Source organism: Gymnoscopelus microlampas (genome assembly GCF_963454915.1).
Source record: "Gymnoscopelus microlampas genome assembly, chromosome: 8".
Taxonomy (NCBI): domain Eukaryota; kingdom Metazoa; phylum Chordata; class Actinopteri; order Myctophiformes; family Myctophidae; genus Gymnoscopelus; species Gymnoscopelus microlampas.
This window is the reverse complement of record NC_139945.1, coordinates 6,601,118-6,623,650: the sequence shown is the minus strand read 5'-3', so window position 1 is coordinate 6,623,650 and position 22,533 is coordinate 6,601,118. Positions and strand designations below refer to the sequence as shown.

The 22,533-nt window shown below is 45.5% G+C and overlaps 1 protein-coding gene across 1 annotated transcript in view; it reads left to right on the top strand.

Moving 5' to 3' along the window:
* The first annotated feature begins 16,816 nt into the window (after positions 1-16,816).
* Positions 16,817-22,533, top strand: part of pdgfd (platelet derived growth factor d) — a 97,803-nt gene continuing 92,086 nt past the window's right edge. The window contains exon 1 of the mRNA XM_084064486.1: positions 16,817-17,100. Within this exon, the coding sequence (XP_083920612.1) occupies positions 16,977-17,100 (124 nt within the window). The 5' untranslated portion in view covers positions 16,817-16,976. The remainder of the gene's footprint in view (positions 17,101-22,533) is intronic.

Genomic DNA, 22,533 nt, shown 5'->3' with positions numbered 1-22,533 from the left:
ATATAATACATACATAATGCATGCAGATACACCCCGTTCTATAGCTGTTAGACTGGTGAGGACATGTATCAGTCCACAACTAATGTTATTCCATCTCATTCAGTCGCCCATTCACATTTTACCACCAAGGACACATTCACATTAGCCGGCAATAAAATTGCACTGATGAAAATGTCTATTTGACATTTTGGTAGCAAGGACAACTTTGCATTAGACGGCAATAAAATCCCACTTATGAAAATGTCTTCTTGAATGCGAATGGTAAATCGTGCATTTCTATAGAGCCTTTATACAAAGTGCTTTACAATGTGCGTTACGTTTGCACGCACACACACACGCACACGCACACGCACACACACACACACACACACACACACACACACACACACACACACACACACACACACACACACACACACACACACACACATTAACACATGCATTCCTATGTGTTAATGTGAGTGATTCTTTTTTTTATCGGGCCCCATTTGCACAGGAACTGTCAATTGTTCAGTGTCAGGTACCCTTTATGTCAGTGGTTGTTAAAGTGGGGGTACAGAGGGGACCACCAGAGGTCCTTGAGGGGGTTCCACGGGGTCCCCAGCAAAATCTGTCTGTTGTGATGTCGACATTGTGACGTCGTTGTGTGATGATGTCATTATCTAGGAAACCCAATGACGGTTGTACTTAAAATGCCCCTTTTCAACCCTTTAAGGCTTGAGTACAACAGTACAAGCATTTTGTTGCTGTCAGGCAGAAACCTGGTACTGTATCTCCATATTTATTTATTTTTGGGCGGTGTAGCCGCCCCTATAAGTGGGGTTGGGACACCTCATTAGTACACCCTTCGCTGCACTGTGATTGGCCCATAATAGCACACCCCTCTACATTAGTACACCCCTAGCTGTACTGTGATTTGCTGACTCTATTGGCTGACTTTATTCAGCACTGTGATTGGCTAGTGAGACACATGATGAAATTAAGAACCTATAAATAGGACTATGCACTTAAAAAAAGAAACTTTTTTTTAAGTGAGCTTCCATCACTGTGATGACCACACCGCCCACTTCACACTGGGTGTGATTTTTTTCTATTCTTTTTTGTTTACATGTATTAGTGCCCTACTTCATCATACAAGAGTATCGCACAAAAGTAGTGAAAATAGCAACGCGTTGCGAGGTTGTAGATCAGGTTTTTTTTTCTTGCGATTTTTGGGGGCTTTTTATGCCTTTATTTAGAGAGGGATAGGGAAAGTAGACTGACAGGAAATGGGGAGAGAGAGGGGGGGGGTGACACGCAGCAAAGGTCGTCGGGAACGGGAGTCGAACCCGCGACACGCTGTCAGGCTGGCATTGCAGCCTAGGGTGCCTGGACCGTCACGCTACGGCCCAGGCCAGAACAGGTATTTTCCACTATTTTAAAAATGTTTTTCATTTAATAATAAGAAAGGAACCGTGTTGGACATACAAGGTTTCCACCCGACAACAATGATTAGTTGGAATAGCTTTGCTTAAACGCCGTTATGAAAGCCCCTTTTTTTCCTGACTGGATTTCAGTTATTAGTCAAGCTCTTCTCCCGCCTCGGGGCGAATGTGTGCCTCCCTAATACACAGACATGAAGGTTAGAGTGTGTGGATCCACTGAGAGATGTTACAGTGCTTCAGGAAAGACAAGACAAATGGCAACTCCATTCAAGCATATACATGCCGCCTGCACGCACACACGCACGCATGCGCGCGTGCACACACCTTGGGCATTACTATACTAGTGAGGACATTAACACTTGTGTGTATCATGAGTATAGTCTTGCATGGCCAGACTACTGTTTCCCAATGTCCGAATGCCATAATGTTTTCTTGCCTAGGACCCCCAAATTGATATATATTTCGCCGCGGACCCCCATCTGAAAAGGTTTTGTGTCAGCGACCCCCAGAAGAGAAGATTTGTGTCAAAACTGTTCAAAATGTTCCAATACTTTCAAGATGTTTAAAATCTTTTTGAAAATAGCAGATGTACAAGCTTGCAGCGCGGCACAAAGTGACATGCCGTGAGCTTGCACATCTGCGATATTTTAATAGCAAACGTATAAATGAATAAAGAATTTTAAATGATTGTGATGCTGTATTAACACATTTTGCTGGGGACCCCCAGGAACCCCTCCAAGGACCCCCAGGGGTCCTTGGAGGCTAAACACATGGCAAACACATGGCATGCCAGCACTAAAATCCTCAATGGTAACCACTTAAAGTGGCTGTAGAGTAAGTATAATTATGTAATGATTATGTAGTTTGTCACATCACAGAATAATATGTTATTAACCAACCAGCCAAATTAGAATGATTAAACCAAATTTCAAGAGGTCTTACTCCACAATTCAGTAAAATACAGTTTCCAGAATGTGTTAACATGTATGATATGTTTGGAAAGAAATCATTGAATTCCCATTGCAGGATCTTTAAGCCCTATGTACTTCACCATACAAAGACCTGGAGGCTTAGCTTGTTTCTATTGTGGTCCATAAGAATAACACAATAATACATGTCATCAACAAATAAAAAATACTATGTGTACAAAAAAGAAAAAGGAAAAGCGGCGTCAGTGAATGACAACTCCTTTCTATGGGATATTGCATTATTATCCCCATGTTTTCACGCCAGTTTTGAAAGAACCCAGTGATTTACAGCCTTAAAGGTGTAGTGAAATGAAAAATATGTTTTTCACACTTTTAGAGCATATCTGTGGTCATCATTAGGGATGTCCGATATTATCGGCCTCCCGATATTATCGGCCGATATTAGCATAAAAATTGATATCGGGAAAATATCGGTATCGGTTTTTGAAAAAAAAAAAAATCTTTTTTTTTTTTTTTTTTTTTTTTTGCTTTATAAATAAGTTACAGGAGTTCTTACTGTATATGGTGTGTGTGATATGAAATTTGAGCTTACCCTAATCACAATAATCCCCGCATATATCGGTATCGGTTGATATCGGTATCGGTAATTAAGAGTTGGACAATATCGGTATATCGGTTATCGGTAAAAAAGCCAATATCGGACAACCCTAGTCATCATATGGGCATACCTAACAATAGATGCCAAAAAAAAAGAAAAAAAAAAAACTTTTGTGTATTTTTACATCTAAAGTCCCTAAAAAGCCAATCTTAATTACTTCCTGTAAACCAGGGGTGGCAAACTCATTTTGGGGTGAGGGCCGGATTGGTCAAATGGTGACTTGATGGGGGCCGGAACCAGTTGCGGGCGCACATGCGCGCTCACACGCACTCAGAAACTGCTACTAACTATGCATATCACTTTTTTTGGAATGCAGCCCTCTCTTTACTCCTCCAGATGAAAGACGCAATTGACATATACTTCTCCATACAGCGGTGTTTTACCGGATTTGTGATGCGTTCTCTCAGGTAGAGTTGAATGGTGATGGTCCTCTGTATGTTAATGACCTTGGCTGTGGCTTCACGTCTTGGTCATTGTTCTGACATAACAAGTTTGTCCAGTATTCAATCCCCAGGCAGGCGCTGGGCGTTTTTTTCTGCCTTTTTTTTTCTCTCTCGTTTTTTTTTCCATTAGAGGTAGTATTAAATGCCGTTTTTTCAAATCACCTCGCGGGCCAGATTTGACGACGTTGCGGGCCGGAATTGGCCCACGAAACACCAGTTTGCCACCCCTGCTGTAAACGAAAACGTGCTGCGTGATGACATAACGCAGCCTTCATGAATCTTGATTACATGCACCTGTTTGATTCCCATAGCTGCACGTTCTTCAAACACAGCTGTTTTAATTACAGAGATACTCCGTTTTGAATCTCATTGAAGATGAGTGTATTACTCATTTTAAACTTCATCTGCACACTAAAATATGTATCTGAAAACATTATAGGTTAGAAATAAGCCAGGTAGTAGCAAACGTGCTTCACTGGCTGTCTCTCTCTCACTTGTAAACAAACACTAGCCGTGTTGCGCACGGGTGAAGTGATTGAGATCCAACGTCCCATAGCCTGAAGGGATGGGACCTTCTGATCGGTTTAGAGTCGTTGAGCCGACGTTTCAGGCTGAACCTTCAAAATATAATGACCGAAAATGTCACTTCAGTGCGTCTTTAAGTTTAATGGATGGTGTCAGGGCATTCCACATTTTGGTGTCAGAGTAGTAGAATGAGAATATTTGTTCTATATTTGAGTGGTACCAGATCGTAGTCACTCCCTCTAGTGTTATGGCTGTGGGTGTCACTCACTTTGGAGAAGTATTTAGACAGGTATGAGAGTACTCTTTCTTTCTTTTTCCTTCATTTATTCAGGGAAACCCATTGAGAGCAAGCTCTCTTTTTCAAGAACGCCCTGATAACAGCATATAAAATACAATACATACATAATGAAAAACAACAACAAACATTTGAATCATAGTGTCACAGATGCATATAAACATAGAGTTACATATTGAGGGCAGTGTCCATTTGACTATCTTAAATACCAATCCCATTTTTATATAATTAACCGTGTCTTCTACCCTGAGCCATCCCAGATGAGACAAGCAAAGTGTGTTGGAATTAGGTATGTCGGTTTTAGGCAGAGAATAGCAGTAATGTATGTGTTGCCTTAATGGCATGCCATATTTGGGGAAACCAGGTTGAAAGTGGTTAATTTAAGTCTGAGACTGGACCTGTAAGGGTTCATTAGAATACAGTAAGTTAAAGGAGGAGTTCACCCAAAAAATTGAAAAGCAGGCCGTCAGGCCAACAGCAAGTTGGCCTGACGGCCTGCTCCACTCTGGCAATCACCATGCATGCACCAGGGCCGTCCCAGCGCGTGCGTGCGTGTGCATGTGCGCGCGCGCGCGCGTGTGTGTGTGTGTGTGTGTGTGTGTGTGCAATCTGTGCATGCGTGCGTGATGGTCATGACATTTTGCTTAGTGTACATGAGTATGCGTGACATAAGCATGCGCATGTGTGTGTGTGTGCATGCATGCGTGCACAAGCGTGCATATACAGTATGCATGCACCAATGAGCACATATGAATTTGTGTCACATGTGCACGTGTGCGTTCCCATGCCCACATCCCACACATATCGCTGCCTTTGAGTCACAGCGGGGGAGTGGAATAGCTTATCATTTTAATTAACTTCCTTTATCTATTCATATCAATGGTTAAGTGGCGACGTTTTTGCCACATTGCTCAAGGCCCAGTGTTTGGGAATCATGCTGAGTCAGCACAATCCTGTCAACTATAAGGCTAAATAACTCTTCAAAGTGGATGGCATGCATGGACATGGACCAAGGCTGGCAAGGAGGGAGGCAGAGAGAGAGAGAGAGAGAGAGAGAGAGAGAGAGAGAGAGAGAGAGAGAGAGAGAGAGAGAGAGAGAGAGAGAGAGAGAGAGAGAGAGAGAGAGTGAGTCGTCACTGTCTGGCAGAAACCTTGTGTATGTTTTTTCCGTAAATTAACCACTTAAACCCTATATGGTTGACTGGAGACCCTCAGGGCTCTATACTAGTGTATTTTATGTTTTCTGTTATCGTGGGGAAAGCATTCGCTGAAAATAGCCGATCGACAAGCTCCGACAGCCACGAAGTGTACATCTAAATGGAGGTCAAATAACAGGGTGATAAGCATGCAGGGAATGGATGCAGGTTTGTACTGCATACTTGCATGATGAAGATAAACCACAAGGTCATGCAGAGCCATCAATGCTGCACAGTAAAACTCATAAACACCTCACATTTTACTGTATACTGTGTATCCTGGGAACATTAAACTAGCCAATTAATACCTCGTGCAAATTAGTTGGACGGCATTCTTGCAACACCATAAACATTAATCATATTGGAGGTGATGCTAATGACACAGTCTATCATTCTGTATCATATAAATTCCCATTGAAAGGAGGTGTCATTCACTGGCGCGTTTTTTCCCTTTTCTCCTTTGTACGTAGGCCTAATGTGTACAAACACTATATTATTGATTGATCGATTGATTGATGTACTTTATTTAGTAAGACATGAGAAGAACAGTACATGGAAGTACAAATTCACAATACAAGGTCTACTAAACTGGAAGACTCATAAAGCACTAAGCTTGTTTAAAATGAGATCCCCATGCACACAAATCATGATGACATATAAGAGACAGACAGATATACACACTACTATAGAGAACGTCATACAATAAGCTTACAGGTTGCTGGTATGAAAAATGAAAAATATGTACAAGAGAGGGGGGGGGGGGGGGAGGTTAAGACTTTGACAGGGGCCATTTTCAAATTGCAGCCTCCTGAAGGGGTCTTTTTTTTAAAAGAAAGTGAGTAGGGTTTTACACTCCTTTACTCCTTTTGGTAGGGCATTCCACATTTTTGTTGAATAGCATGAAAACAAGTTAATTCCCTTTGTTGAGCCAAATCTGGGTTGAACATGATTCGTGGAGCTACCTCTGGTGTTATGATCGTGGACTTCATTAACGTTTTGGAAGTATTTTGACAAATACAGGGGGATCCCAATGTTGTGGTGTATCTTGAAGACTAGGCCCATTGTAAGTTGTTGTACTCTGTCCTCAACAATCCTAGCAAAATGAGCAGGGGTTAGATGGGTTTTGTGATTGAGGCCAAGAAGTAGCCTTACTGGTTTGTTTTAGGATGTTTGGAGCCTTGTTTTTAAGGCCTTGGTGGTGTTGTGATACCATGAGGAGCATGCATAATCGTAATAACCTTGTATGAGGGCCCCTGCAAGAATCTTCAAAGTACTCGGCTCTGCTGGTCTCGGACAGGGACAGGCTGCAGGTTGAGAAAACACTGAGCTCTGAACTCAGTCTGAGTTTTCTCAAGCTTATCGATCATAATTGGGTAATTAACGGTGTCAAAGGCCTTCTGGAGGTCCAGCATGACCATGCCGCAAAATTTGCCATTGTCGACATGGCAAAATTATGGTGGTCTATTATGGTGTTTGTGTTTGTTGATGACATGTATTATTCTGCTAATATTCTATTTGAACATATATAACGCCTGCGCTTCTGAAACCGAGTCTAAAAAACATTGAAGACCCTTAAAGCAGTTGTGTAGTAGTTTACACAATTGTTTGTCAAGAGAAGTGCATAATGACAGTAGCTAAAGTGTGTAATAATTATGCTTCATCGGGGTGAATCTGAACAGTGGTGGAAAAAGTACTCAATTGTTTTACTTAAGTAAAAGTATCAATACTGCAACATAGAAACACTCTGTTGGAAGCAAAAGTCCGGTAATAAAAAATACTTGAGTAAAAGTACAAAAGTATTGGCATCAAAATGTACTTAAAGTAACAAAAGTAAATTCTCATTGTGCAGTATGTGCCGTTTCACAATATCATTATGTATAAAATGTATTAAAATCTTTTGAAAATAGCAGATAAGCTTACAACACGTCGCGATAAGATGGATTGTGACCTTGTAGATCAGCTATTTTCAAATAGCCAACGTTTTCAATAGGGTTGAAGTGGTTAATGCACGTTTTGAAATAATAATTCAAATCTACAAAGCAACTAGTTACTAAAGTTTTCCAATAATTGTAGTGGAGTAAAAGTGCAACATTTGCCTCTAAGATGTAGTGGAGTAGAAGTGAAAGTATTGAGCATTGTAAAGTAAAAGTACCTTAAAAACTAGAGGTTACGAATGTAACCCCGGTTTTAGTAGGTTTGGAGTTTACTACTCACTATGGGATATCAGCGCCCCCAGGCGATGTACAGAGCAACACACACGCTCCCGATGCCAATTCACTGATTGGCTTAGGGTATGTCACGAGTCCGGAAGACCCGGGAGTACAAAAGCTCCACGTGACATAGGCTCTTCCTCTTAACATTCACCTCTCTGCATGCCAAATGCGCACAGAAAGGGGTGTCTGGTGAGTAGTAAACTCCAAACCTACTAAAACCGGGGTTACATTCGTAACCTCTAGTTTTACCACGGTTTTCCGTTTACTACTCACTATGGGATTCATAAACCCCCCTTGAGGTAATGAGCCACACAACCCTGACAGGCCCGCACGCCCCTCAGCCCCTAGGTCCCGCCCACACGGACGTGACCTACGGCCCCACGGGCGCCCCCAACCCACCGGGCTGGGGCGCGGGATAGATAATAAGACTAGGCCCTGACAGGCTCCAGAGTCCGCCTATTTACTAACAGGCAGACACAGGCCTGCCTCATAACTCAATATGAGGAACAGGGCCCCATCTCCTGGGAGCCAGCCCAGCTGGTCTCATGGAAACCCCAGAGGAAGTCGAGAGATAGGGAGAAAAGCCCCAAGCCTACTCCCTTCCCTTCACTGGCCTGGAGGCATCTGCTACGCCTAGGACCGCGCGCGCCAAGGACGCCGCCGCCACGTCCAGGCTGTAAAAGGCCGCAAAAGTCGAAGGAGACCACCAATTTGCCGCTGCACAGATCTCCTGGATCGAAGCTCCCTTGTAGAGAGCCCAGGACGTAGCCATGCCTCTAGTAGAGTGGGCCCTCAGACCCCCCGGGACTGGGGCCCCACTGCTCACATAAGCTAGCTTAATGGCATCTCGGATCCATCTAGAAAGCGTCGTCTTAGTGACCGCCTTCCTCTGAACCCCCACGCCAAAAGAGACAAAGAGTTGCGTCGATGAACGATTGGCCGCTGTCCTCTGACAATAGAGCTTCAGGGCTCTCACTGGACAGAGACAATGCAACCGCTTATCCTCCGCCGAAACGAAGGGAGGCGGATGAAAAGCCACCAACTCTGGGGCCACCACCCCGGTCTTTGTAACGAACGTCAGGTTGGGTTTAAGCAAAACCCTTCTGTCGTTGTTCAGGAACTTCATGCACTCCGGACTCACCGAGAGCGCGTGCATGTCGCTGACCCGTTTAGCCGTAGACAGGGCCACCAAGAGGACCGTTTTGAGACTGACGATCCTCAAATCAGCAGACTCAAAAGGCTCGAACGGGGGACGGCACAGTGCATCCAGCACCACCGTCAGATCCCAGACTGGGAACAGTGGCCTGTTAACCGGTCTAGCTCTTCTGGCGCCGCAACCGGCGCACTAAGGGATGCTGGCCCACCGTCTTGCCATCGAACGCCTCGTGGCAAGCCGAAATGGCCGCTAAATACACCTTTACTGCTGAGAAGGATAAATCCCGGGCTAACCTTTTTTGTAGAAAGTGAGAATGCTACACACCGAGGCCTGGAAAGCCATCACCACCGGTGACTGCTCCAGACACCAAGATGCGAACATATTCCATCTAACACCATAAGCATTCCTCGTGGACACGGCCCTCGCGCCCTGAATGGTAGCCACCACGTCAGCGGGGGGGCCACACGAGCTCAAAATTGCCCTCTTCACGGGCCAACCCACAGGTCTAGGTCCTGAGGGCGTCCGTGGGACACCTCGTCCCCTCCCTGCCGCAGCAGGTCCACGAGGACAGGGAGGGCCAGAGGCACGTCTTAAAGGAGCGGAGTTATCTCCGATCTCCACGTGCCCCACGCTGGGACCACCAGCAACACCGACAAACCCAGGAGTCTGATCCTCTCCAACGTAGGAAGGATCAACTCCATTGGCGGGAAGGCATAAAGCAGTTCGCTCGGCCAACTGTGTGCCAAGGCGTCCATGCCCATGGAGCGGTCCCCCGCCTTCACTGAGAAAAAACGAGAACACTTCGCGTTCTCTTCGGAAGCAAACAAATCGATCTGGGGGCGGCCGAACCTACACCAGATTTGGTCCGCCACTTTCGGATCGAAAACCACTCTCCGTAACGGAGACCGCCTCTGGACAGCAGGTCCGCTCCGCGGTTCTGGAGGCCCGGCACATGAGACGCCTGTATGGATGCGAGTCGTGAATCGCACCATAGCGGCATCTGCGTGCTAGACCGTCCAACACGAAATCACAGCTCCTATACTGACCCCCTGGGACAGAAAGGTTGCTCGTGACCATGGTCTGAGTGCCTCCATGCACCATGGAGACACCGTCACTGAGCGACGACCTGAGGTGGGCGGGATCCAAAGAGCCCTCAGCCACCTCTGAGCAGGTCCCATGTAGAGCCTGCCTTAGCGGATTAAGTGAGTGGCCGAAGCCAGAAGACCCACCGCTTAAATGCATTGTTTGTAAGTAACTTGACGCCCCTGGCGGAAAGACCTCACAAAGCCAAAACGCTGTCTATCCTCTCCTTGGATAGGCGTGCCCTGAGCGTGTTCGAGTCCAGCGAGATCCCCAAGAAGGTGGCCCGCTGGGACGGAACCAGAACGCTCATCTGGGCGTTGATTGTGAAACCCAGTGACGTCAGGTGGGAGATGGCCACGGCCGTGTGCCGCGCCACCTCCCCCTCCGAGCCCGCGGCTATTAACCAGACGTCGATGTAGGTCGACAGACGGATTCCCTGTCTCCGTAGTGGAGCAATGGCCGCATTGGTACACTTTACGAACACCCGCGGGCTCAATGACATACCAAAAGGGAGAACCATGTACTCGTACACTTCCCTTTTGTAGCCGAAGTGCAGGAAATTTCTGTGTGGAGGCCAGATTGGAACGTGGAGGCAAGCAACCTAGAGGTCGATGCCCGTCCACCAGTGCCCCTGACGTACCGTTCGCAACGGCTTCACGGTCGTCAACATTGAAAAGGAACCCATTAGGCACTTGTTGAGGCCCTTCAGATTCAGAGAGGGCCTTACGCCCCCCCCCCTTTTCTTCTCATCAGAAAAAAGTTTTGAACAGAAAACCCCAGTTGGTTCTGATTCGTAGATATTTCTCTGATGACGCCCTTGCTCAGGAGAGAGGCCTCCTCTCTCAGAGTCAAGGCTGCTTCTATCTTCCGTGTGAGAGAGAAACACTCGTCAGACATAGGAAGTAACACAAGGCATATGGAAAACACACCAGTGCAACCACAATGTGTTGTTGTTGTTCAGGGGAGCTGATCAGTACAACCACAGTGTGTTACTGCTGTACTGAGCTTAACCAGTAAAAACACAGTGCAACGCTGATGTACTGGGAAAGTAAACAGATTCGGATTGCAACCCTCCCAAAAGCTGCTCACCGAGCGAGCGAGTCGGGAGGGGGCGCCGCTGTTATCAGTCCCGTGGACAACGTGCCCGTTTCCACTGGGACCGATGACGTCGCCACGCGGTCCAGTGGACTCGTACTGTGGCGTCCGCTAGTGTCTACCATGCTGTGAAACAGGCCAGACAGGCACAACGGCTCATAGGAGGTCATCGACCCGGGGACCCCCTGGGACCCCTAGCGTCGTGACCTCCTGACCGGGGCAGGATAATGTGCTTGTGTATTTTAGGACATTGTTAATGGAACAAAATAAAGCACAGAGACAATATAAACAGCATAAACAGTTTTAACATACTCTTATGAAAAACCCTTTATGTGTGTCTCAAAGCCCAATGGGCTCATAGGAGGTCATCGACCCGGGGACCCCCTGGGACCCCTAGCGTCGTGACCTCCTGACCGGGGCAGGATAATGTGCTTGTGTATTTTAGGACATTGTTAATGGAACAAAATAAAGCACAGAGACAATATAAACAGCATAAACAGTTTTAACATACTCTTATGGAAAACAATTTATGTGTGTCTCAAAGCACAAAGTGCTCATAGGAGGCCATCGACCCGGGGACCCCCTGGGACCCCTAGCGTTGTGACCTCCTGACCGGGGCTGGATAATATGCTTGTGTATTTTAGGACATTTTTAATGAACAAAATAAAGCACAGAGACAGTGTAATCAACATAAACAGTTCTACATACTCTTATGAAAACCAATTTATGTGTGTCTCAAAGCACCCGATGAACCGGAGCCTCCATCGTGGTAGTGCAGACAAAGGGCTAACTAGCTTAGCTTGTAAGCTCAGCCTAGCCTAGTCTAGCCTAGCTACAGGTCGCTTTAAGCCTTTAGCTGCTACCTGAAGCTGTTTGGCTAACCAAGAGCTACCACCGCAGCGTTGTTTTTAGGGGGGGGCTGGCTAAGCGCTGCACCAAAACAACACTGCTCTTTAACTGTGTCCATAGGAGGCCATCGACCCGGGGACCCCCTGGGACCCCTAGCGTTGTGACCTCCTGACCGGGGCTGGATAATATGCTTGTGTATTTTAGGACATTTTTAATGAAACAAAATAAAGCACAGAGACAGTGTAATCAACATAAACAGTTTTACATACTCTTATGAAAACAATTTATGTGCGTCTCAAAGCACCCGATGAACCGGAGCCTCCATCGTGGTAGTGCAGACAAAGGGCTAACTAGCTTAGCTTGTAAGCTTAGCCTAGCCTAGTCTAGCCTAGCTACAGGTCGCTTTAAGCCTTTAGCTGCTACCTGAAGCTGTTTGGCTAACCAAGAGCTATGGCCACCGCAGCGTTGTGTTTAGGGGGGGGCTGGCTAAGCGCTGCACCAAAACAACACTGCTCTTTAACTGTGTCGATGTTAGTGAGGCTAGTTAGCCGCTACGTGAAACAACAGCAGCCAGACTGGAGGCTATGCTAACCTAGCATGTACCATAGCTGGTGACGGCTAACTCACCAGGAATGAGGAGACGTTGACATCCGTTTCCATGGAAACAGGTGACGTCGACACCTAATCCACCGTTAGGGACAGTGAAGGGAAGTAGCGCTGGTCCTGACGGTAAGCGCGTGGGGGTCACGTGACTGAGTACGGAAGCATCCCACGCTGCTCCCTTGGTGTTTACAAAGTCCGTCGCCATCTTATCTAGGCCCCTTGGCCTGGCTGGAGGAGGCGACGGAGCCGCCTTCCCTGAAGGAAGCGCTCTGTCGCCCCCCAGAGGCTGGCGTGACACGGTACTCAACAGATTGTAAACACAGCGGGTCACTGGGTCCGACCCTTGACCCGGCGGCCATTTGTGAACCCTCCGTCCCACAGTGACGCTCTGGCGCCCCCTAGTGGACAGAGGGTACAAACCGGCGTGGCCGGGCTACCTAGTTTAGCTTTAGCTTAGCCTAGTTTAGCCTTTAGCTTAGCCTAGCTTAGCTTATTCTAGCTACAGGTAGCACTTAGCTTTCAGCTGACCAGCTAGTAAGGTTTATATTACCTGCATTTTATTCAAGCATTTCTACAATGTATCCCAGCAGCGTTTGGAAAGTCGCCAAGGGACAGTCCAAGCGCTTTGGGCTTATAAGGGGGGGTTATCAACACGGGGACCACCTAGTGATCCCAATGAGTCGATGCCCCCCGACAGTTGTTGAAAACAGGCAGAGAAGTATCCCATTAGTGTCTATCATGCTGTCAAGTCAGGCCTGACAGGCACAATGGGCACAATGGGCTTATTAGAGGAGGCCATCAACGCCCGGGGACCCCCTGGGACCCCTAGCGTCGTGACCTCCTGACCGGGGCTGGATATTGTGCTTGTGTATTTTGGGAATTTTTAATGGAACAAAATAAAGCACAGAGACAGTGGAAACAGCATAAACAGTTCAACATACTCTTATGAAAACGTTTTATGTGTCTCAAAGCACCCGATGAATCTTTTCGCGGTTGCTCTTCATCCAGGAGCTCTCACGCTGGATGTCGGCGTATAGTCTCGTCCTTCGTGGTACAGACGCCGGCCAGAGGAGGCTAACGAGCTGGTGTTGTCCTAGCGAGCAAGCTAAGCTAGAACAGCGCTGCTAACAACCTGTTGCTTAGTGAGGCTAGCCATTCGTTGAAACCAGCCGCCACAGGATCGAGGATCTCTTCCTCGGTTGAGGCCTCACCGTTGTCTCATCTAGTCCAGCCGACCAGGGTCCTAGCCCTGACAAGCCGAGCGTTGAGTTGAGGAACGGTGAACATCGCGCAGTTCGGGCACGCATCTGGCTCGCCCGGGTGGGTCCCGGCGCAGAACGCGTGATCGACCCCCCAGCAGTGGATGCAGACGCGGTGGGGGTCGTCTGCGGCGACGAGGAGGTCGCTTTCCGCGAACCTGCCACTCCTCGGTGGTTCCATCTTGGTCCTCGGTCTGGGAAAACAACAGGCTAAAGGCCTAGCTAGTAGCCTAGCTCCTAGCGTTAGCCTAGCAACTCGGTTAGCTTACATAGCCGCTAACCGGCGTTTTTTCAAAACAGACCAAGAATGAATGAAAACACTTAGAAGATAATTCAGGAAAATTTTTATATAAGTCTCGGGAGATGACTTATAAGTAGCAAGATTTTTCCCGTGGGGAATACTCCTTATTCCCGCTTTGGGTTACGTTGAAAAAATCTTTATACTTAACTGTTGTGTGTGATAGCTGTCTGCGCATTCGCATGCAGAGTGGTGAAAAGAGGAAGAGCCTATGTCACGTGGAGCTTTTGTACTCCCGGGTCTTCCGGACTCGTGACATACCCTAAGCCAATCAGTGAATTGGCATCGGGAGCGTGTGTGTTGCTCTGTACATCGCCTGGGGGCGCTGATATCCCATAGTGAGTAGTAAACGGAAAACCGTGGTAAAACCTTACTTAATAACTTAGTTACTTTACACCTGTAGCTTCCCTCCGGTTGACATATACGATCACAAGGTGTTCCTTTTCTTTTTACAGACATTTATTAAATGCCGTGAGAACTGAATAAATAAACATAAATACAGAATACATTAAATTGGTATCACATTTTCTCAAACATACAAAACATACAAAACCATACAAACAAATACACTGGCAACAATGAATTACCTCATTGGCCACATCAACATATATGGGGGAAACAATCTTGAGGTCTTCTTTACACTGTAAACTTAGACAGTTCTTCTTTAACTCTTTTATCTTGAATCTCTTCTTTAAACTCTTTATTTATAATCTCGTCTTCTTTAAACAGCACCAACAACAACATTTGACATTCTCTGTTTGCTGCATGCTCTAGTGCTGGTCAGAGCAGAATGACTGACTCTGCCCCTGCTCTGGTAATTAACCAAAATCTAAACCACCCTTGCTGATTGCTTGATTGACTGCTCTAATTCAGCTGCCAGGTCACTGTGACCCTAGACATCGAAGCAACTCAAATACACAGCATTAACAAAGAGCACAATCCAAACATGAATTGATCAAACAAAAAACATTATGAACTTCTTAACTTATTCACTTATTTATAATAATATGAACTTTTAAACATGATGGCAGCTACAACACCACTGAATATGAACAAGTGAATTCCTGTCAGCTGTTTCTCTGGAACAAGCTGATAGAGAGCATATTTGTCTCAGTGTGTAATGCAAGAAGCTAAGGCTTTCCCCCAGTCATGTTTCTTTTCCCTTAATGATTTGCTATTATGTTCCTTTTCCTCTCTCCCTCCCTGCGTGCGCCGTGTGTGTGTGTGTGTGTGTGTGTGTGTGTGTGTGTGTGTGTGTGTGTGTGTGTGCGCGCGCGCGGGCAAGAGTGTGTGCACGCGCGGAGTTTCCTAGTCAAATGTTCCCTCTGGCGTATTTCCTTTTTGACGGAATAATAATCGGCTGGACGTGTCCTCCACCCCTCCTTCAGCTCAAACTCTCTCTCCCTTTTGTTTTGACCCTCCGACAACGCGCGGAAACAAACACACACACACACACACACACACACACACACACACACACACGCACGCACACACATGCGCGCGCGCGCGCAAATAAGTTCCTATACTAACTGTCGGCGGTAGCCATGGATCACACGACGGTCGTCTGTCACGACCGTAATGGATGAACTCCAACCTGGTGTTTACACTTTCTCCATTTACGGTCCGTACATCTACATGAACGTTCATATTTCAAATATAAAGTGCTTACCTTATGGCCACGGATATTAACATTATATACGGGCCCTCAGAAGTACCCGTATCTTCCGTATTGTTCAATAAAAAGTATTTTAATCCGATTGGTGGCCATTTTCTTGCTTTCCAACTATGTGACCCTATGGGTGTATTGCACTCTGGATACATTATAACTATGAGAAAATGTACACCGATCGGATTAGAATGCTTTTTATTGAACAATACGGAAGATACGGGTACTTCTGAGGGGCCGTACATAATTGTTACATCCGTGGCCATGGGGTAAGCACTTTATATTTTAAATATGAACGTTAATGTAGCTGTACGGACCAAAAATGGAGAAAGCGCAAACACCAGGTTGAAGTTCATCCATGACTGTCATGATATGACAAGTCATGCTTCAGGTCTAGGTCGGCGGCAGCAGTGCGGTGGCGCATAGCAGAGAAAGTTTTTCGGCGACTCAACAGGCACGCACCGCTTCATCAGATACAGTCTAGACGCCGCCGTGGAGAAGTTATGTGGAATATGTGTGTGATCGGAATGAGCCGGTGGGTGGATGTGTGTATGTGCTCCTCGCGGCGATAAGGAGCTCATGCATGGCCGTGAGCAGCGCTATATTATCGCCCACCACCTGCCTTCAGTGGTTCCACTACATCGCCTCTTCACCAACCGGACTCCGGGGGATGTGGTCTGCTGTTTGGGGACTTTTTTTTTTTTTTTGCACAAGGAGGGGATTGACTTATTTCTCTGCGTGTTAATTTGTTAGCAAGGGGTTTGATCAGAGATTGGAGAAGATCCGATGCGTAAAGTTTAGACAACTCTTGGATACGTTTTCTGTAAAGTTGGATAGAGAAGAAGGCTCTTTTTTCAAACTTTTATGGCACAAGCAGGGGACTTATTCATCTGCACGTCCACGTTTTTTTAAAGCAATTCTCAGAGATTGGAAAAGATATGATGCGTAAAATTTAGACAACTCTTGGATACGAGACGTTTTCTGTAAAGTTGGATAGATCCCTTTTTTCAAACTTTTATTTTACCACAAGCAGAGGACCTATTTATTTGAGTGTCCACGTTTTTGTAGTGAAACAAGCCAAGAGGTGAGTCTAGGAGGAAGATTGGAGAAGATACAGCGCGTAAAGTTAGACGACTCTTGGATGCAAGTCTTTTTTTTGTAAAAGTTGAACAGAGATCGGTCTAAAAAACAATCAGACTTTCCTCGTTTTGACATAGAGCTCAAGTCCAGAAGAGGAACTAAATAAAGACGCACTACAAGGACGTTTGAATACGTTAAACGGAGATGAAGGGGTCATCAGTGATGTTTAGAGTGTGCCTGTCACTCCTCATGCTCCTGTGGGTGATGCTGAGGACATCAGCGGACCAGGTCAATGTTAAGGTCATGAGGACCAACACCAGGCAAGACGGTAAGTTTAATTTCTATTAGCCTACAGTCAGTGGTTCTCAAACGTTTTCATTATTATTATTATTATTATTCTTTTTTTCTTCTTTTTTAGTTGACTTTATTTCGATCCTCATCAACAGTATCTCAAAACATTATAGCTGTGATCCAACATTTATTTCTGTTTTTTTAATTTCAAGGACCATAACTCTGAGAGTGTACAAATGGAACCTTTTGGGTCCATTTGGTTCCATCTGTACACTCTCAGAGTTACAGACCTGTAAGGGTCCATTTGGAACCCTGAGGGTCCCTGGACTGCACTTTGAGAACCACCGTTCTAATAGGCCTATAGGTGAAAACAAATGATGATAGTGAGACAAATGATGACAACAAATATGAAGATCCTACTTAAGGCTTTGTACACAGTAAAAACCTTAGTGTCAGCATGTATTTTACAACTTGTCAAAACAAATGTAAGGTACATTTTTTAAGATCGTTAAAACATGTTTTAAAAGTTTATAGCTCAGATAAAGCAATTTCATATCCATTATAGCTTCCAGTAGGCTGGTCTCTGAAAGTTGGATATATTAACACTGAGGATTATACTGTGTATTGTCTGACTACTTATCTTTCACTTTGCCAACACACATACTGTACAGTAGGCCTATGCTACTGAACCAAGTGAGTGTGTATTTGGCCTGCTGTCTTGTTTTGTAACTTATTGCGGTGAACAATCATCTGTGCACAAGTGAGACATTCAAACTATTGTTGTCTGGTGCTTTGTGTGCTGTGAGTGGTGACAAGTGACTATTACATGTAATCGTAGTCCTTATCAGAATGACATGTTGCCACGAATGGCAACATGAGTCTGGTGTTGTTGTTATTGTATGCTCGTGTGTATGCTTGTGTCTGTGTGTGTGTGTGTGTGTGTGTGTGTGTGTGTGTGTGTGTGTGCGTGCGTGCGTGCGTGCGTGCGTGCGTGCGTGCGTGCGTGCGTGCGTGCGTGCGTGTGAGAGAGAGAGAGAGAGAGGGAAACTAAAACTAAAGTCTCCCTCTCTCTCTCTCTCAGTTTCAATTTGACACAGCTCTGTTTACACAATACTTTATTCCCTTTTAACAAAATGTTTTCAGTTTTTATTGTTTTTATTTGACACTTACTTTGACAATGTAAACACATGTTTTCTCATGCTGATAAAGCTCCTTTGAATTGAATTGGGAAACTGACAGAGAGAGAGAGAGAGAGAGAGAGAGAGAGAGAGAGAGAGAGAGAGAGAGAGAGAGAGAGAGAGAGAGAGAGGGACAGAGAGAAGGAGAGAGGGACAGAGAGAAGGAGAGAGGGACAGAGAGGGACAGAGAGAGGGGGAGAGAGAGAACAAACAAGATAGAAATGAGTGAGACAGACAGAGAGAGAGAGAGAGACAGAGACAGACAGAGACAGACAGACAGACAGACAGACAGACAGACAGACAGACAGACAGACAGACAGACAGACAGACAGACAGACAGACAGACAGAGCCAGAGAGAGAGGAGCTAGAGGAAGAGTGAGAGAGAGAGAGTCAGAGAACTGAGAACCCAGCAGTCAGTCAGGGTCTCCTATATGAATGCTACAGTGTACAGTACAGTATATAGGCTGCAGCAGCTCCATCAGCCTCAGTGGTGACATGTTCTTGGCACGAGGCTCTATCTACCTTCCTGCAGGTGTGTGCTGCTTACTGTTCACTGGCCCTGAGGTTAAAGGCACTGTGATTACTTTAGATTTCACAAACATACCGCCACGAGCGCTCGCACGCACGCACGCACGCACACGCATACCGTACGGGGCTATATATGCAGGTGTTGATGTGTGCACTCTTATACACACACACACACACACGCACGCACGCACGCGCGCGCATGCATGCACACACACAGAGGCACACGTGCACGCGTACGGTACAGTACACACAAACAAACACAGCTGCGGGGAAACTTGAAAATACCAGCAGATTTGAGCCCAAACCACTACTGCTGCTGAGACCTGCTTCGACTTCTCACTCCTGTGTGTGTGTGTGTGTGTGTGTGTGTGTGTGTGTGTGTGTGTGTGTGTGCGTGCGTGCGTGCGTGTGTGTGTATGTGTGTGTGTGTGTCTGTGTGTGTGTGTGTGTGTCCATGTATGACTATGCTTGTGAAGTTGTGAGGGCCAAATATCCCTATCGTATAGGATTTGAGGAGTGAGGAACAAAAATACAGTAGCAGATCTACAAGCTTACAAGGTGTCTCAGCACAGTGCGCCTTGAGCTTAGATTGTCTATTTCCGGTATGCGACATCTTAGGCTTATAGGGTTAAAATGTTTAAACTTACATTTAAAATATTGGTGTACTAATTGATGTCCTCACAAGCATAGTAATGTCAATGTGTTAGTTTGTTTGTGTGTGTGTGTGTGTGTGTGTGTGTGTGTGTGTGTGTGTGTGTGTGTGTGTGTGTGTGTGTGTGTGTGTGTGTGTGTGCGCGCGCGTGTGTTTGTTTCAAACAAAAGAACGGCACACATAACCTTCTGCAGGGTAGGTCTGACTGGAAAACGAACTCAGCAGCCAAAGAAATGTCAACACTCACAAAGATAATTTCCAAACCTTTTGAACATGCTCAGCAATCAGTATTTAACAGCTGGCTGCCTTTTGCATTTTACGGTATTAACAGTATCATTTGTTTCTTACCGCTGCTGTTCACTACAGCAGCGGTAGGCCGTGACCCCCGAAAATAATCATATTTGAACTTGGGACCCCCCACCCTGACAAGCACTTGGAATTGTAGTTTGAGTTAGTTTGACCCGGTTCCACAGATAAATATTGTGAAAATAGCCGATCTACCTGTGAGCATCTACATTGGTTCTACATGGTTTCTTCGGTAATATTTGACAATTTGGCTAATGTTTGAGCATTTTGTATAGAATACTTTGTTGATTCATTTTGACATGGTAATGTTCTTTCATTTTCATTTCAATTGTAGAGGTATTGAAAAGGTCTTAAAAGTCCTTAAATACCCTGTATACACTTGTACTGTATGTTGGTGTGTTTACTGTTGCATGAGAAAACAATGTTGCACATTAAAGAAATCATCTAGGGACTCCCCCAAAATCATTTGGGGAGCCCCCTGGGTGGTCCCAATTCCCGACCCACAGTTTGAGAACTACTGCACTACATCAAAACACATCGCAAATTGTTGTCATTGCAAAGAACAAAACGTGTGTGTGTGTGTGTGTGTGTGTGTGTGTGCGTGCGTGCGTGCGTGTGTTCGGAGCTAATCTCCCGAATTGCTGGACCGATCAGAGCCAGATTTCTTGTGCACACTGCAGTAAGCCAGAATTACCTCCACTGTGTTTGGTTTTCCTTTTGTTTTTGGAGCTTATGAAATACTGAAATAATTAAAGGACCACTTCACCACATTGTCAACCCTATCTTCATATAATTTGTCCTCACTGATGCCCATTATAAGATGGCACCCTTTCTGTCTATTCAGTCCGTGTCTCATTGGTGGGCTGTGGACAGTTCAGAAACCATGCCTACCAGTGAGTGACATCATCGGTGGGGATTCCAAGCTAATAGAATCTACAGCCTTTCTCCTCCTGGATAGTTGACGTGCTGAAATAGAAGCCATTGTTTTGCATTAATGCATTAATAAGAAAATGCATAGAACAAAAGAAAATAACCCACGCACAATGTGGACAACTTTTATTAAGGCTACGTTTTCTGCTGACAAGTAGTAGCAACACAGATATATCGTTGCTGTCGGGCAGAAACATCTTATCTCCATATTTTAACTTTTTGTGTTTTTTCACAAATGAATGCCCTATTCGATGATGCTACAGTGTCACAAAAGTAGAAAATCCACAAGCTGGAAATGTGGCGTGAAGCTTGTAGATCTGCTACTTTTGCTATTTTAGAATTGGAATCCTGAAAAGTAACAGTTTTTGACATACTATGAGGTTTCCACCCGACAGAGACGATATTCAAAAACAGGGTTCTACAACAAACCAATCACAATCACACCTCGTTGATGAGGATGAGATGCAAACAGTACTCGTCAAGTTGTACTCATCAGTCCAGGCAGTGCCTCAGAGTCATTGTTGCTTTTCATTCCATTTCTCCACTAGTGGAGAAATGGAATGAAAAGCAACAATGATTCAGAATCCATTCGATTAGAGCAGGGGTCTTCCACGTTTTCCAGCCCAAGGACCTCTTAGGTGAGAGAAAGATGAAGCAGGGACCCCCACTACTATAACATTGTGTTGCAGATTAAACTTTTTCATAGCTGCACACAATACAATACAATACAATACAATACAATACAATACAATACAATACAATACCAAAAAGACACACAGTGACACATGTGCAACCCCTAACATCATTCACAGTCATTTCGGCCTACCCTACTGCATAATGTAACACTATATATCAGTGGTTCTCAACCAGTGGTGACGGGGTTCCAGGTGGTTCCCAGCTAAATGATGGAGAGTTGGTGTCCAAAGTGACCCTTATAGATCTTTAACTCTTGAGAGAGTAAAATGAAAAATGAAAGCTAAATCTCATCAAACGGTGGTCCGTGGCTCAAATGCTGAATAAATAATAGACCTTGATATGAAAAGGGTTGACATTTTCTGAGCAAGTGTGAGAGGGTGTGTGTGTGTGTGTGTGTGTGTGTGTGTGTGTGTGTGTGTGTGTGTGTGTGTGTGTGTGTGTGTGTGTGTGTGTGTGTGTGTGTGTGTGAGAGAGGGTCAGTGACACCATCACAGCTCTCCTGATGGAGCCGTTGTTCTGTCGGTTCGGTGGGGTTTCTCTCGTGCGGGATCAACGGTGTAGAGATTTGATCCCAGGAACGTTGTGCAGGATAGATAGGGCGATATGCAAAGAGGTTTAGAGTCATTTGAAATTGCCGCTGTCGGGAAGAAACCTCTTATCTCCATGTTTTAGCTTGTTGTGTTTTTTTCCGTAAATTAAAGACCTACTTAGTTAATCATACTACAGCGTCACACAAAAGCATCAAAAGTACAGTAACAGATCCACAAGCTCGAAATGCAGCGCAACGTGTGGTGTTTTTGAGCTTGTAGATCTGCTACTTTTGCTATTTTTGAATTTGAATCCTGAAAAGTAATAGTTTTGGACATATGAGGTTTTCACCCGACAGAAGCGATATAGAGAGACACTTTAGATGTGAGATACTGCACCATTATAAGTATGCAATAGGTTATTATCAAATTTGTGTCAGGCTCAAAACGCTGCAATTGGTTTTGAATGTTACACACATCTGTTAAACTAGAGGTTTGATCCGCTACGTGGCCTTCACATAGAGTTCGGGCTGCTACACGACCCTCACACCTAAGTAGCACCGGCACTTCGACCGATATGCCCATACTGTATTATGGGCGTATCAGAGGCACCCAGGGGACACATGTGCCAATCGGTGGTGTTCATCCTCAT